At 42.9% G+C, this 14,988-nt stretch overlaps 1 protein-coding gene across 18 annotated transcripts in view; it reads left to right on the top strand.

Annotated features, from left to right (window-relative positions):
- Positions 1–14,988, top strand: part of celf5a (cugbp, Elav-like family member 5a) — a 185,450-nt gene that overhangs the window by 13,416 nt on the left and 157,046 nt on the right. For all 18 annotated transcript variants that reach the window (XM_034881388.1, XM_034881385.1, XM_034881395.1 and 15 more), the window contains exon 2: positions 1,993–2,075. In XM_034881388.1, the coding sequence (XP_034737279.1) occupies positions 1,993–2,075 (83 nt within the window). The remainder of the gene's footprint in view (positions 1–1,992; positions 2,076–14,988) is intronic.

The raw sequence follows: 14,988 nt of genomic DNA, 5'->3' as shown, positions 1-14,988 counted from the left end.
CCCCCCCCCCCCCCCCCCCTCACACTTTAGTACTTGGTATGCAATGCAGCACTGGCAATTTGTACGTGTTTGGATTCCAATTATGGAGTTGTTAAATTTTTTTTCGCCTGTGGCCTGCAAATTCTTATTAAGCCATACATTAAAGAGCAGATTTAAATGGAGTTCATGTTTCCCTTTTGTTTGCTAGTGTTGTGGTTGTTATTAATTTATTCTCAATGCCCTATGCATTACACATTAACAAATAAACTGCGTTTGTGATTGTAATGCAAAATACTTGTTTTTTATACAGAGATGGGGCCAGCATTTGTCAAGTAAACCAACAGCAAGCCCAGAGAGAGCGAAAGAAAAAGAGAAAAACAACCACAAAAATGGATCCACTCCTTCCTATTACCCTTAACCATTTGAGAAACAAACAAACCCGAAACAGTGGCATTTCCGCAGTCAGGGTAATTCTTTCCAAGCTGATGCAGAAAAGAGAAAGGGAGTTAGACAGCACTGTGAGTGATTGAATGATTTGAGCGGCGGCCATCGGAAATCATTAGATTAGGTGCGCTGGGACAAGGCTGCACTGACACCAGTACTACAGTCAGCCACCCCAAAGGTCCTCACCCTGGACAGACTTCATTCCTATCTGTCTTTCTCATATTGAAAAGCATGGCGTTGTGCAGATTGACTGTCCCAAACAAAAGGAGGAGCTTCGTGAAATAGAACCGAAAGAATTGAATGGGATTTTAGTCAAGAGCAGTCAAATACTTTCTGTATATAGTCAGGTGTGCAGGCACACACGCGCTTGTGTTGACCAACACCTTAGGCTTAGAGCAGCAAGGCAAAAGAAGTTACTGGTCAATCAATGGATCAATGACTGACATTAACCCTCCTTTTTGATACTGTCCTGCAGAGGTTACAGTGTAGGCTAGCCAGTGCAAGGGTCACTGAAATGGCAAAAAAGATATACATAACCTTCACAGGCACATGAAAAAAATGGATAGTGAATGCTTAGTGTGTTAAAAGTGATCTCATATGCAACAAAAAAAATGGATTGGAATATTGTTTGTGTAAAGACACTTAATACATCACCAGCCACTGAATACATTTGGCTGTTGAAATGAGATCCAAAATGCAGGGCTTTCTAATAAACCATCTACAGAGTGGCAGAAATATGATGCATGGTAACCCATATGCACCTTATTAATAGAACACATGCAAATCTATTTATTCAGACAGTCAGGGGGAAAATGATTGCCTCAATACTCCATCTGGTTTCTCTCCATCTCTCGTCTTCCCTGCCTCTCCTCCTCTGATCTTTATGTATTCAGTAATTTTGACAGATGTGTGTGTGCACGCATGGCAGCATTCACCCTGGAGAGTTTTAACACCACGTCCTGCTCTGCCTTCTTCTCTGTCAGTGTCTACCTCCTACCTCCATCCCTATACTGATCTCATCCCTTCTCTCCTTTTCTTCCCCCTTTCCAAATACTCTCCTGCAGTCCTGTTTCTTTTGTCTCGGCTGCTGTCACAAGCATTCAGGGTGGGGGTGCTGGCCAGGCTGCTAGGAGCTCTTGACAGGACATGGCACTAGGGATGGGGAGGCTGGACAGGCCTGGCAATTCAACCAAAGAATTCTCAGCTCATCTCCTACTTTTTGTTGTTTTGTTTTTTCTCCTCTTCCCTTGCCCCTTAGAAAAAGTGTCCGCATATAGCCTGGTCCATTGCACAGTTGCCTGTTTTCATTAACTTGCTCTGTTTATTTCAAGAAAGGTTTGCAAGGAGCGTTGTGTTCTCACCGACTCATGAAACAACAGATCATGAATTCTGGTTTACAGATTTGATTTCTTAATTGTGTTAATTACTCAGTGTCTGGACATGAGCACTCTTTCTCTTCTTTCTTTCTCAATTACTTAGTAATTGTATTACTGTTTCTGTAATTCTCATTTTAAGTCATGCATGTATGTAATTCGAATCAAGTTTATATGTGGTGGGCCTCTGTTGCAGGTTGTGCATTCCTCACCTACTGCGCCCGAGAGTCGGCCATCAAAGCCCAGAACGCCCTCCATGAACAGAAAACACTGCCAGGGGTAAGTGTCTGTCTCCCCTACTCTTCTCCCTCCCTCTCTTTTCTCTCTATGGTGGTCAGCCATGCCATCTGTACCCGGCTGCACACCAGCCGTCTTTCTCCTTGTATTGTCCCAGAGATGAAAAACACTTTGGAAGGCAATTCAATCAATAGCGTAGCCTTTTGAAGGCCCGGTTTCAACTTTTCCATGTGTCTGGTCTCCAGGGGGATATTGCCAGCACTATGCCTCACATTTTTTAGGCAATAGCATAGAATGACAGTTTTATAGGGGGGGGGGGCAGTCTGCATTTCATATTTTTGATGAATTGAACTATCATACTATTATTACATGGGAAATGGTGCTCATGAAATTTGAATAATTACTTGCAATTACATTTTATTCATATATTTACTGTTTTGGATGTTGAAATATTTGTGTGTGTGTGTGTGTGTGTGTGTGTGTGTGTGTGGGTATGTACACCTTTGCAGAGCTGTATCTTTGGTGTGGAAAGAGGAATAGCTGGAAAGATGGAGGGGTGGGTTGATGTGGCCCCCCACGGATGCAGCGTGGCTTAACATGATCTAATCAATCCTGCACCAGGGAGAAACATCTGTAAAGATCCCCTCCCCTCTCCCCCAACACCCCCTCTGATAGTAGACATAGAGCCTGAGAAACCCAGCCAAAAGGCACATGTTTCAGTTAAACATGCAAATGCCACTACCACAAACTTTCTGGTGGCTTTCTTGAAAAACAAGTTGTTTCGTTTATCTTGCAAATTAGCCAAGCGCGAGGCTGGAGGGCGTTATTCTCATCCTTTTTCCTCTGCGTTTGAATAATAAGACGGAAAACCGAGAAAGGGAGAAAAAGTTTTTCCGCAAAATGCCAGAGGATGCGTTCATGAGAGGTTATAACTGTGTTCAGTGATGTGGTATAAAAAGATTCTCTAAATCTTTTCCTGTTTTTTGTCCGTCTGGCTTTCCAGTAAGTTTCTCTCTCACGCCTCATGGTCATTAATAACCCCCCCCCCCCCCCCCCCCCCCCCCCCCCCCCCCCCCCCCCCAAGGGTTGACCTACCACTGGGGTTAAATGGTTGATGTGTGTAAATGAGAGCATGCGGGCGCAGACAGAGATGCTAACATGTCTGATGCTTGCACCCCTTCCTTTTCTTAAAGCGCCCATATTATGTTCCTTTTCAGGTTCATAATTCTATTTTGAGGTTGTACCATAATCCGAAACACAACCTTGCATGTTGCATTTTATACACACACATTCAGCAACTTGGCCTGTACCACTTGTGAGAAATTAGATCCTTTTCACCCTTTCAGTCCTGCCTTAGCCCTCTTGCTGACTTTTCCTATACCTCAGCCAGTCCTGTCCACCCCACCCCGCATCCCCCTGTCTCCCCTGTCTCCCATTGCGCCTCTGCTGCTACTCTTCCTGAGACAGAGCGTGTCGTAGAAATGTAACAGGCAGACGTTGATGAGTGTCAGGCCTCACAGACGAGGCTGCTGTGCTGTTCCCTTCCCTTCAACTTCACTCACACACTCAAACATCAGCGGTCCAGGGAATCCGAGTCTGTGCTATTATACTGCATCTACAAACAGCGCAAGCAGCTTTAACACTAGTTACACACAATTATAATAGCATGCCAGTTTACCTAAACATCCTAGAAATCCTCTTCACCTATTGATGAACCAGTCACCGAGGAAAGATTTATTCACAAAAACAAATACATTTAAAGAATGATAACAAGATAACAAAAGAAAATATACAACTCATTTTACAATAAATGTCATGCTATATTGTGTTGTGTGTTTCTGTATGTCCAAAATATGTGTTTGTGCATTTGACCGCCTCTGATCGCTTCTCTTGTCCTCTCTTGAGCCTCCCTGCTCCTAAATCTTTTGTGATATGACCCCTGTTGCTTCACTGCTTGATGGTAAGTAGATATGCTAGTTGTTTGTTTGCAAAATCCTGCTTGATATGCAGTTTGCCAGGGGCTACGCTGTAATTAATGTAAACTAGGACTTCTCCAGAGATGAGCTATGAGTTATTAACGTCTGTGTTTTGTCATTAACCCTGGCATTGCTGCTCTCTCGCAGGGGGCTGGGCCCGGTGTGGTTACCTGGTTATTTGTTATTTAAAATCTTCTGAATATTATTGTCAAAACACAAAACTCCTGCTGGACTTTACTTGTTGCAAACGAGTAGGACAATGAATGAAAATTGTTCTACCTAACAAGATATTCTATACCTCATGAAGGGCCCTCTGCTTGAATACTGAGCAAGAACAAGCCAACAGCATTCACACACTTGAGTTTCATAAGATGGAGTGTTAGCATGTTTGGTTTGTCTTCAGCTAGAAGGTCAGGGTTCACACCCTGCGTCATCTGCAATGTTCTTGGGCAAAGCATTGAATCCCTAACTTGTGCAAGAGAAAATATTTTGTCTGCGTCCCAACTCCGTCATTATTCATATATTTCAAAAGTTAAAACCCGTAAGATTTAGGTTGATTTGGCATCACCTATGGTTACTGTTGGTAACAAAAAGTAAAAAAAAAAAAAATCAGTTTAGTATAATTTCAAAATAACAGGAAGGGCAGCAAACACATCTTGAGTGTCTACTCTTGTTACAGCGCACCCAAATAAAGTGGGGCCGGAGAGGATACATGTTTAAATATACTAGTCAACGTGTTCGTACTGGACTCATGACAGAATGTTGTTTCTATAACTTCTGGTATGTGCATAGATTGTTTCTTTGATTCACTTATGTGAGTGTATATACTTTTTTTTATATAAAAAAACTAAAAAGTTGTACAACCTACTATATATATATATATATATATATATATATATATATATATATATATATATATATATATATATATATATATATATATATATATATATATATATATATATATATATATATATATATATATATAGAGGCAATTACAGGATGCTGACACATTGGATTTATATTGAATCAAATTGGTTTTAATAATTAAAATCTTAAAGATTATAACTGTAACAATTGAATTTTAAGTTGTAAGTTACATTAGGTATCACATGATTGTTGGAAATGCTATATGTTATCATGCACTCGGATGCTAGCATGAAGGCACTAGATGAAACACCCATGGGCCCACACAACCCAGTGTCCTCTTATCAGAAAAAAGTGCTTGTGTTCTTGGATGTTATTATCCGTGTCCCCCTGTTACACATTAGCTGCTGAAAGGAACAGTATGGCCTAATGGAAGTGTACTGGACTGGAATATAGATTCCTGCGGTGAAGTGTGATGGCAACCTTGGGGACACGGGTACCTGACATAAGTTTGGCCAGCAGATAGGAGAAGCTCTGACAGTATACCAGGTGTGTGTTGCTTGGCTCTATTAGCTGTGTATGTGTGTGTGTATGTGGTAAGCTGGCTTTGCATTGCAGCCAGCCGTATGTAGATACAGATAGCAGTGTATAAAGGTGGGAAGAAAAACATGTGCACATGGCGGCTTGCCACGATCACGCACCGCCCACGACAGTGAGGCTCGTGCCTTTCATTTTTTTTCATTTGTGTGCTGTTTCGTGCTTGTTTGCTGCTGATAGAGATGCACTACTTTTTATATTACATAACCATTCGACTGCTTCTGTGTGTGTAAATATGCGTGCATGTGTAACTGCAAAACCCCCAAATATGTTGTTTTTTCTCTTACCATTTAAAATCGAAGCATCTTACAATGACCCGGACACTTATTTTAACTTTATGACATAATTTGTTGTTAGAAACACAGAAACACAGTGCTAGTTATGGCCCAGTGGCTGTTTCTTAAAGCTGTTGGTGTGTGTGTGTGTGCTTTGTGAGTGCCACAGCTCTCTATACAAGTCGGCAGGAGCTTAACTCCACCCAGCTCAGCATCATGACAAAATCCTGCATCATTCACACTAGCTGCCACTATATCCCCCTCTCTCTGCTCAAACTCTCTGTCCTCTCACTGCCACTCCTCAAATCCAGCAGATCCAAGAAATAATCTCAGTCGCTGCAGCAAGTCTGTTTGCTGTAGCACACAACGACATGCCACCCTCCCCTTTTTGTCGTGCTAGCATTGTGTACAACAGTGATTGTCTTGGAGAGGCAACGGGGAAAATGTGTTTGCTGCATGCCTTTACTCTGAGTATTAGTACAGCTCGACCTGGGGGGAGTGTAAGAGAATGGCAGTGATTCAGGAGGCAGGTTTATGGAAATAGCACCCGCATTAAAAACCCAATGAGAGCAGGGAGAAGATTATGCTCCGACACACACATGTGGGCTCCTGCAATGTCAACACTCTAAGTAGATCCCCTCCCTCTCAATTGCCTCCGTCTCCCTGTGTCTCCATTTCTGTCTTTCCCGCTCTCTTACTCTCGCGCTGTGCTCTGCGCTGCACACATACCTGTATGTGAGCGCACGTGGATTCCTTTATCTTTATATACATGTGTGTGCGTGCATTCATTGACATGTGTTTGTATGTGTGATTGTGTGTAGGGCCAGTGCTCAACTTATCTCTCATAGAAGGTATGAGAAACAAGGAGCAGAGCAGGGCTCTGTTGCAGACGGTAGCCGACCTTGTACTTTAGAAATGAGGCCGCCGTGATGGGGCCGTTTCTCAAAACACTGCAAACCTCCTAGCCTTCCATTGGGCTTTGCACATAAACATCACGTATACATTGTTTTGTGTGCGTTCTATCCACCTGTTAATCGACTACAGCCGAGCTTACTCGTGTTCTGGCCAGATGGTGCAAAGGTTGAATAATTCACTGCTACTTCTGCGAAGGTTGGCAGAGTATGAGTGTGGTGTATTGTATGATTGTGTGTGTGTACTGCATGTGCCTGTGTTGAGTGTGTAGGGGTGGGGGTGAGAGTGGAGTGGACTGGTCAGCATGAAGCCAATCAGTGCTGGCAGGATTGGAGGCCTTGCAGTCAGGGAGAGGGCACTCGTTAGAATAAAGCCTTTGGCTAACAAGTGTGCGTGTTCTCAGGAAGAAGATCATAGGGGAGTGGAAGTTGAAACAAGCATACTCAAGATCTTATCTTTTAAAATATATTTTTTCTTTTTTATGAATTAAACACGGATATGTGTTGTGAATTTAATATTTAAGGTTAATGTAAAATATTATTGCAGCCTCATTGCCCATATTCTGTTTCTCCTTTTTATTATCAGCATTGGGAATGTCTGACTGAACTCAAATGATTTATTTGGGTTTTAGGCTCTTGTAAGATCTGTGCCTCTGTAATTGCAAACACATAAGTAAGGACCCAGATGTTTGTTAAAACATTTGAACACTATCCGTTTTCTCATGAAGAAACATACTACCGTCTGATTTGATTTGTATAACCTTTGTTGTTCTATTGAGATGAGAATAAAAAGGGCTTTGTGGGTACTGGTACTGTAATGGTTTTACGTCTGTGACCTGGCTTGTGTCGGAATGTATTACCCATGTCAAATCACTCGATGAATAGAAGGAGTAGGTGGAGGTCTGGGGCTGTTGCACATGTGTAGGTAGACCTTTTTAGACCTTTTTTACACTGTCATTTATACTTATTATACTGCAGGTTAGGGGTTCTCAACTGGTCTCACCCTGTAACCCACATTTTCCCACGGTCATTAATAAGGCTGGGCGATAATTCCATATGATGATTTATCATCTTTCAATGGAATCATTTTGTGATGAAATCATACATTAAGATATCATTATTTACAATTATGTTTAAATTGATAAAAGAACTCAATTTTCTCAACAAATCTGTTGTAAAACATTTTGAGGAAATATTACTTAAGGAATTGCAGATTTGTTTTAACATCCCACAATTTTTGTGCATGAATGTAAAGTCAGTATAACGCTGGAAGTTGGTTTTTTTCTGTTTAAATTTTCTTTAATAATGTCTACATCATTGATGATTGTCTAAAATCTCATAATCTTCACTTAAAGTGAATGTTAATAAAATGAAGGTTACCATGGCTACGGAGCAGAGTGCTGCACGGCTCTGATGCATGTCGGTCAAAATATTTTTAAATAAAAGACGGGGACGTGCGTGTTTGCCAATAAAGAGCTGCTGTACCAGAGTGCTCCTAGGGAACTGCATCTCCACACCCTTACGCCTCATTTCCACCGGTTGCAGATCGGCTCCGCTGCGTGTCGGCTCCGTGCTCCGCCGTTTGTCAATACCCACCAAATCCGGATTTGTTGCGGAACGGCTGTGGTCATGAATGACAGTTGAAGTCACAAGGACCCACGAGATCTCGCAAATTTAATGTAGACTAGAACCACAAAAACAACAACAGTTTGTGTCCATCCAGAGGAATAGAGAGAAAACCACTCTGTGTTTTCAAGGTGAAGTGCAGGGAAATATGATCCGCCGTGAACACGGTCTATTTCATTTTGAAAAATGAACCAGATGTTTTATTTGTTTCTGTGCTGAACTTCCTGTCCCACAATATCTGTCGTGTGCTAAGTTGCTGCGGAGCTCTCCGGTGTCAGGCAAAAATAGAAGCTCTGCGTATCTGCTCCGGTGGGCAGAGGACCACCGGAGTCGGGACGCAGCCGTTCCGCAGTCCGTGGAAATACACACATTGACTTTAATGGAGAACTAATGATTCTGCAGCCGTTCCGCAACTGGTGGAAATTGGGAGTTAGAACACACACACACACACAAACACACACACACACACACACACACACACACACTTCTGAAGCAGAAATGCTACTAATAGACAAAAACACACAGGGTAACTGTTTAAGCTTCACAATAGAAGCTTGTTTTCCACCTTCGGCCTCGCTCTGTCTTGTAGTTGCTCCTCTGGTACCCCTTTAACACACACACACACACACGCACCCCTATCTTTTGTTCGGGTCTTTTTTCGTGTGGTAGATTAGCCACATATTTAGAGAAGCCTTCCTCTCCCCAGAGGATTGGCTTCCAAGGGTATTTGGGGAAATAAAAGCAGGATCTGCACTCTGCAACTGCCTTTGGAGAATAAACAACACCCACTGAAACTGTGATTCATCATGTTATTTCATTTCATGAAAAATATTGTACTCGCATGCAAAAGTCTCTTTTTAGTTGCTACACTGAGGGCTTTTATAAAAAGCATTTAAAGAATTATTTGTGTGAAAATAACGCTAAACAGTGAATAGATATACATTTTTCATTTGTACTGCTTGATATTACTTTATTACAGCCAAAATTGTGAATCAACTCTGCCACCAAAATAAAGAACTTTCTTTGAGTTACAGATGACCGTATTCTGACCCCATCTGTGACATTAGTTCTGATGACATTACAATGCTGCTTCCAATCCCACTGCTCAGGGCACATCTTGCTTACCAACTCTCGGGGGAGACGTTGCTTAAAATACCAAAATAATCCACTGCACAACGTGCCCATTAGGCCACTTCACAGTAAGAAGTGTGCTATTTTTTTCTGAAGCACAGGTTAACAAAAAAGCTGAATTATTAATGTTTTTGATATTTTTAGTCGGTTTAACCTATTTCTGGTTGTGGCTGAAGACTGCTCGCCCGCCTGGCTATGAGATTCAGTCATGTGATACGGCTGTGATCTGGGTTATAGAGCTTGGCTTTGTGTGTAATGGGGAAAATGGATGTGTGTACGTAGGTTTGGTTTTGACTGTAAATGTCACTGCCTGTATACACAACATTTGCGGGTGTGGCTCATTTTGATGCTCCGCAATTTATATTATCTGATGTCAGTTTGGCATTGTGAAGCATCACCTATGCCGGCGGGGGTGAACCAGAAGAGTCTGGTTTTATTTCAGGCCGGCGGGCATTGCCGTGCAGACGACTGAAAGGCCCAGATACTAACTAACAGTCCATCTTTGGGTCCCTGTACAGGCTTGCACAGGTGTCCCACTGCCCGCAGACACAAAGAGAAAGAGTGAATGAGCGGAGGGGTGCGCACATGGATGATAAACTATGGCCCTGAATAATGGGGTGTGTATGTGTGTGTCCTTGTGTGTATGTTGAAAGAGACAGGAAAAAAGACTAGCTTTAATATCCAAATAGACAAGACGACAGTTTAGGAGGCCCAGCAAGTATAGCGGAGAACATGTCACTTTACTCAATAATGAAGGACACACTTAAAACCCATCACCCAATGTGGCTAATTGGAGCTGACATCTTACTGGCTGGACCTTATGCCTTTGGGAGAGAGGGGGGGTGAGTTAGGAATGTGAGCGAGATCAGAGGGAGATGAAGTGACAGAATTGTTGAAAAAATGAGAAAACAGGAGAGTAGTTAGAGGGAGGCACAGGGTCATGTTGACAACTTGAAGGCACACCTTCATAGATGAAACAGGCGTTCTCTTGTCTATGTGAGTGTGTATGCGTGTTCGTGTGTGTGCTCTCTACATCTATTGACACACAGCATGTGCTGTATATCTGTGGTCAATTGTAATGACACACTTGTGTTTAGGTACCAGAGGGAGCTCATTTGTTAGGCAGATCTAGCTGTGCTTTGGTGTAGTGTCCATAGAGAGGGTAAGGGGCTGCACAGCATGACAGCCAGCATTTGTCAGCAAAAATCAGGACTAATGAAATACAGTACACATGGCTGGAGGGCACGGGGAGAAATGTGACTGACAGGAGGAATGAGTGGAAACGGCCCATGGCTACCAACGCATCAGCCACCCCCAGCCCCCATCCCAGATAAGGGTAGCAGCATGAGGCATAGAAAAGAGGAACAGTGTGTGTAAGGGTCCCCAGGGGGTAATGACATGGAATACAAGTGTATGGGGAGTGCTAGTAAAGGGCCTGCTCATGTGGAAGTGGGTATTTGCATTGCAGAGGAGGGCTGTCAGTAGAGCTCACCGAGGGAGCCAGTGTCAGGGTTATAGCTAGCGGTGAAGGCTTCTGTTGTCTGCCCTGCAGAATACCAGGACACTGGATATAGCTGAGCTAGCACTAGCAAGATCAAACAAGTCGACACATTTAACATTTCTTTGTGTTAGGATTCTACAAGCATCTTTATAGCAGTTTTTGACTGGACCGCAGCAATGCCAGGCCAGCCCTATTAACGCAGAAGTCTTGTCACTGAGTCTGTCGCTAAGTGATGAAGGTACGCAGTTGGTCAAAGTGCGTGATAGGGCCGGTTGAGTTGGAGCTTCCCCATTGGCCGTTACTTTTTTTAAATCAATCAATATAACATCTTTGCTTCCAGTTTTGAACAATTGTCTGATTCACATTTGTCTTTGCTGCTACCGCCGTTGTAATTTAGCCCATGTCATGTGATTTGCTACTTCATTTCACAACAAACCAATATTACTGGGACCACTATAGATGAACATTTAATATCCATGAATTCATATTATAGACACCCCCGCTGACTATCCCTGTAAAGATTTGGCCACAATCAAGCACATTGTCCAGCCATATACTCGGTTTCAACCTAGTCTTGTTGTTTTTCATTTTTATCAAACTTAGTTTCACCTGACACTTCATTTAAGTGGGTATGTTTTGTCCATCATGCAGCCTAAAGCGTTTCATATATAGAAAATAACAATAAGCAGGATGGCTGCAGAATAGCTAGGAATATAAATGATGTAGTTCTGTGCCAACAGCTATAGTCTGTGGCCTCTAAACTGTTTCAGTCGCAGCTGCAATAAGAGGCAGCTTTTAATAATTCAGAGTAAAACAGTATACTGGATGTCTTCCAGGCAGCAAGCTCACATTTAGGTGGAACACTAAATTCCCCTCTACCCCTCACTCCCACCACAACCCCAAAACCATAGCGGGGCTGTATCTGATACCCATGAAGGGCTTGTAGGGACACACACATCACTCAGCTGTGTTGTTGTTTACAGAGTTTTGTTGGCCCTGTGCAGAGCTTTGCATTTATGTGTGTATATGTGCGTGAATGAGTGACCGTGCATGAGAAAAAGTGAGTCTACAGAGCACAGAGACCGCACGTCCTTTCACTCTTGTCAGCCCTTGTGGCTCCTTGCGCAGCTGTGGCACACATACATACAATGCAATTTAGAGTCAGTGTGCTCTGCAGGGTTAGCTGGTGTACATCCTATAATGTGCTTTCTGCAAGTTCTCAGACAGGAGGTAGCTCTGTGAAGTCAGATTGGAGGTAGAAAAGAGGAAGAAAAAAAAAAGCTATGTATATTAGAGAGCAAAAGAGGAGAAGGAGTAGGCATCAGGAAAAAAAGAAAGAGGAAAGATATTTGAATCACTGAGTTGTAAAGATTAAGAAATGACATGGAAGGAGTGAGATAGAGGGAAATGGAGAGTGGGAAATGTGAGTGGGAGGTACTGATGTAGGGCCTCACTGCCTGATCTGGACTGGCATTTTAACCGGTACTGAATGAATGAGGGATAAAAAAAGCACAGATGAGGTCCCTTTTGTTGAATCCCATGATGTCCATAGGTGTCTCAGTGGCAATCATTAGGTGGACATTGGGGTGCTCACTATTGGAACATAATATATAATATAAAGGACTCAAAATGAACAAAAGACCAAAGCAATTATGTATCTTTGATACCTGCACATCCCCCCTGGATAATACATGTTTTTCATATGGAACCAGCGTCCATTGTTTGCTCTATTTTGTCAATATATTCATATAGGATATTGACGGGGACCAGAGGAAGATTTAATTAAATGTTTGCCAGCTGCCTGACCTTTTAACACAACGCAAAAAAATGATTATCTTTATTTCCACCAAATGATTGTCAACCGTTTGAGCGACAATTCTACCAGTTTTTTTTTTACAATCTATACTCAGAAGGGGCTAAATAAATATGCTAAACTATTGATGATACTTGGAAAATATGTCATTTCCATTGTTAACATTCCTAATTTAACATTAACATATTTAGTTTACCGACTCTATTGTTCTTGCATCGGCAAAAAGCGGTTTTGTGATGAGTGTATTTGTTTAGCAAATTCTTTGTCACATTGTTTTTCAGTGTATCAGCTGCACTGGCTGCTGACCAGGAGAAGTCTGTGAGAAAATGGTGATTGTACAGATGGGTCGGACCGCAGTCAACAGCAGATTGATATCCACCTGCTGAAAAATGATAAATTGTGAGAAAACGTTAGCCTTTTTGCGTGTTATTCTTTCAAAAAATACGGAAATGTAGAAAAAATTGATTTGATTTATGCAGAAACGATTACTTCATTTATTTGATCTGATTTATTTTGCTTTAATGCAAATGGGTTGCCAGGCTTGCTTGAATTACTGGCTGGTGAATAAGCATTTGGACACCTCTAAAGTTTGCCTGTTTGGTTGTGTACAGGTAATGAAGCTCAGGCTGAGTATGAACGCCAAAATGATATCGGTGTTAATGTTTCACCTGGAGGTTGAAGAGGTGAATGATCTTCAACTCGCCTTGTTATTTTATTTCAAGCAAATGTAATGAAAAAGAGCAATACCCCTCTTTGCTGTACTTTTATGAAATTCAGTATGTAAAAATGTCCCTGGTGGAAGTCGCGGAGGTAGTCGAACAACTCCACAGTAGCAAGCCCCAGGGATTGACGAGATCCATCCAGAAATGCTGAAAGCTCTGGGTGTGGGCTGTATTGGTTGACACACCTCTTCAACATTGCTTGGAAAAAGGGGGACCAGAGGGTGTGTGCCAATTACAGAGGTATCACATTTCTCAGCCTCACTGGTAAAGTCTACTCCAAGGTCCTGGAAAGGAGGGCTCGCCAATAGCTGAACCTCGGGTTGAATAGGAACAATGCGGAACTGGGAGATACTGTGGGAGTTGCTGCGGGAGTATGGGTCCTAATGATGTGGTCCTGATGACATCATCAGCCTGTGATCTTCAGCACTCACTGGATTGGTTCACAGCCAAGTGTCAAGCACCTCTAAATCTTAGGCCATGGTTCTCGGCAGGAAACCGATGGAGTGCCTTCTTCAGGTAGGGAATCCTTACCCCAAGTGAAGGATTTTAAGTACCTTGGGGTCTTGTTCGAGAGTGAGGGGACAGTGGAGCGGGAGATTGGTCGGAGAATCGGCGCAGCAGGTACGGTATTACATTACATTTATCGCACCGTTGTGACGATAAGAGAGCTGAGCCAGAAGGCAAAGCTCTCGATCTACCGGTTAATTTTGGTTTGTACCCTAACCTTTGGTCATGAAGGCGGGGTCATGACCAACTGAACGAGATCCAGAATACAAGCGGCCAAAATGGGTTTCCTCAGGAGGGGGGCTGGCGTCTCCCTTAGAGATATGGTGAAAAGCTCAATCATCTTTGAGGAGCTCTTAGTTGAGCCGCTGCTCCTTCGCGTCTAAAGGAGCCAGTTGAGGTGGTTCAGGCATCTGGTAAGGACACCTCGTGGGCGCCTCACTAGGGAGGTGTCCCAGGTACGTCCAGCTGGGAGGAGGCCTCGGGGAAGACCCAGGACTAGGTGGAGAGATTTAATCTCCAACCTGGCCTGGGAATGCCTCAGGATCCTCCAGTCATAGCTGGTTAATGTGGCTCGGGGGAGGGAAGTCTGGGGTCCCCTGCTGGAGCTGCTCCCCCCGCGACCCGATACCGGATAAGCGGACGAAGACGAATGGATGCAGTTTGTAAAAAGTGTCTTTCTAAACTGGCTGTATATTTTTAATGATGGCACATGAATATGAGTGCATGTAATATGCTCACTGACAGACAAACATAGGGATCCATGTGTGTCTGTGAGTGTTTCTATGAGGTAGAATGAAGCCGTATCATCATCATCATCATCATCATCATCTTCATCATCTTTACCACACAACATTAGTAATGGGGTTCAGGTAAATTATATCCATGGTAGCATGGGCTGTCACACTGCGTAAATAAGTTTACACGTACAAAAAAAACAGCAAGCACTTTGGCGAATTGATGCTTCCGCTGAAGACTGCCGTACTGTCAAGTTTCACGTGACCAGAGGGTCTTTGCAGCCTTCCCAAAAAG

This window comes from Etheostoma cragini, chromosome 9, assembly GCF_013103735.1.
Source record: "Etheostoma cragini isolate CJK2018 chromosome 9, CSU_Ecrag_1.0, whole genome shotgun sequence".
Taxonomy (NCBI): Eukaryota; Metazoa; Chordata; class Actinopteri; order Perciformes; family Percidae; genus Etheostoma; species Etheostoma cragini.
The sequence above is the reverse complement of the archived record's forward strand: the minus strand, read 5'-3'. Positions and strand labels throughout refer to the sequence as shown.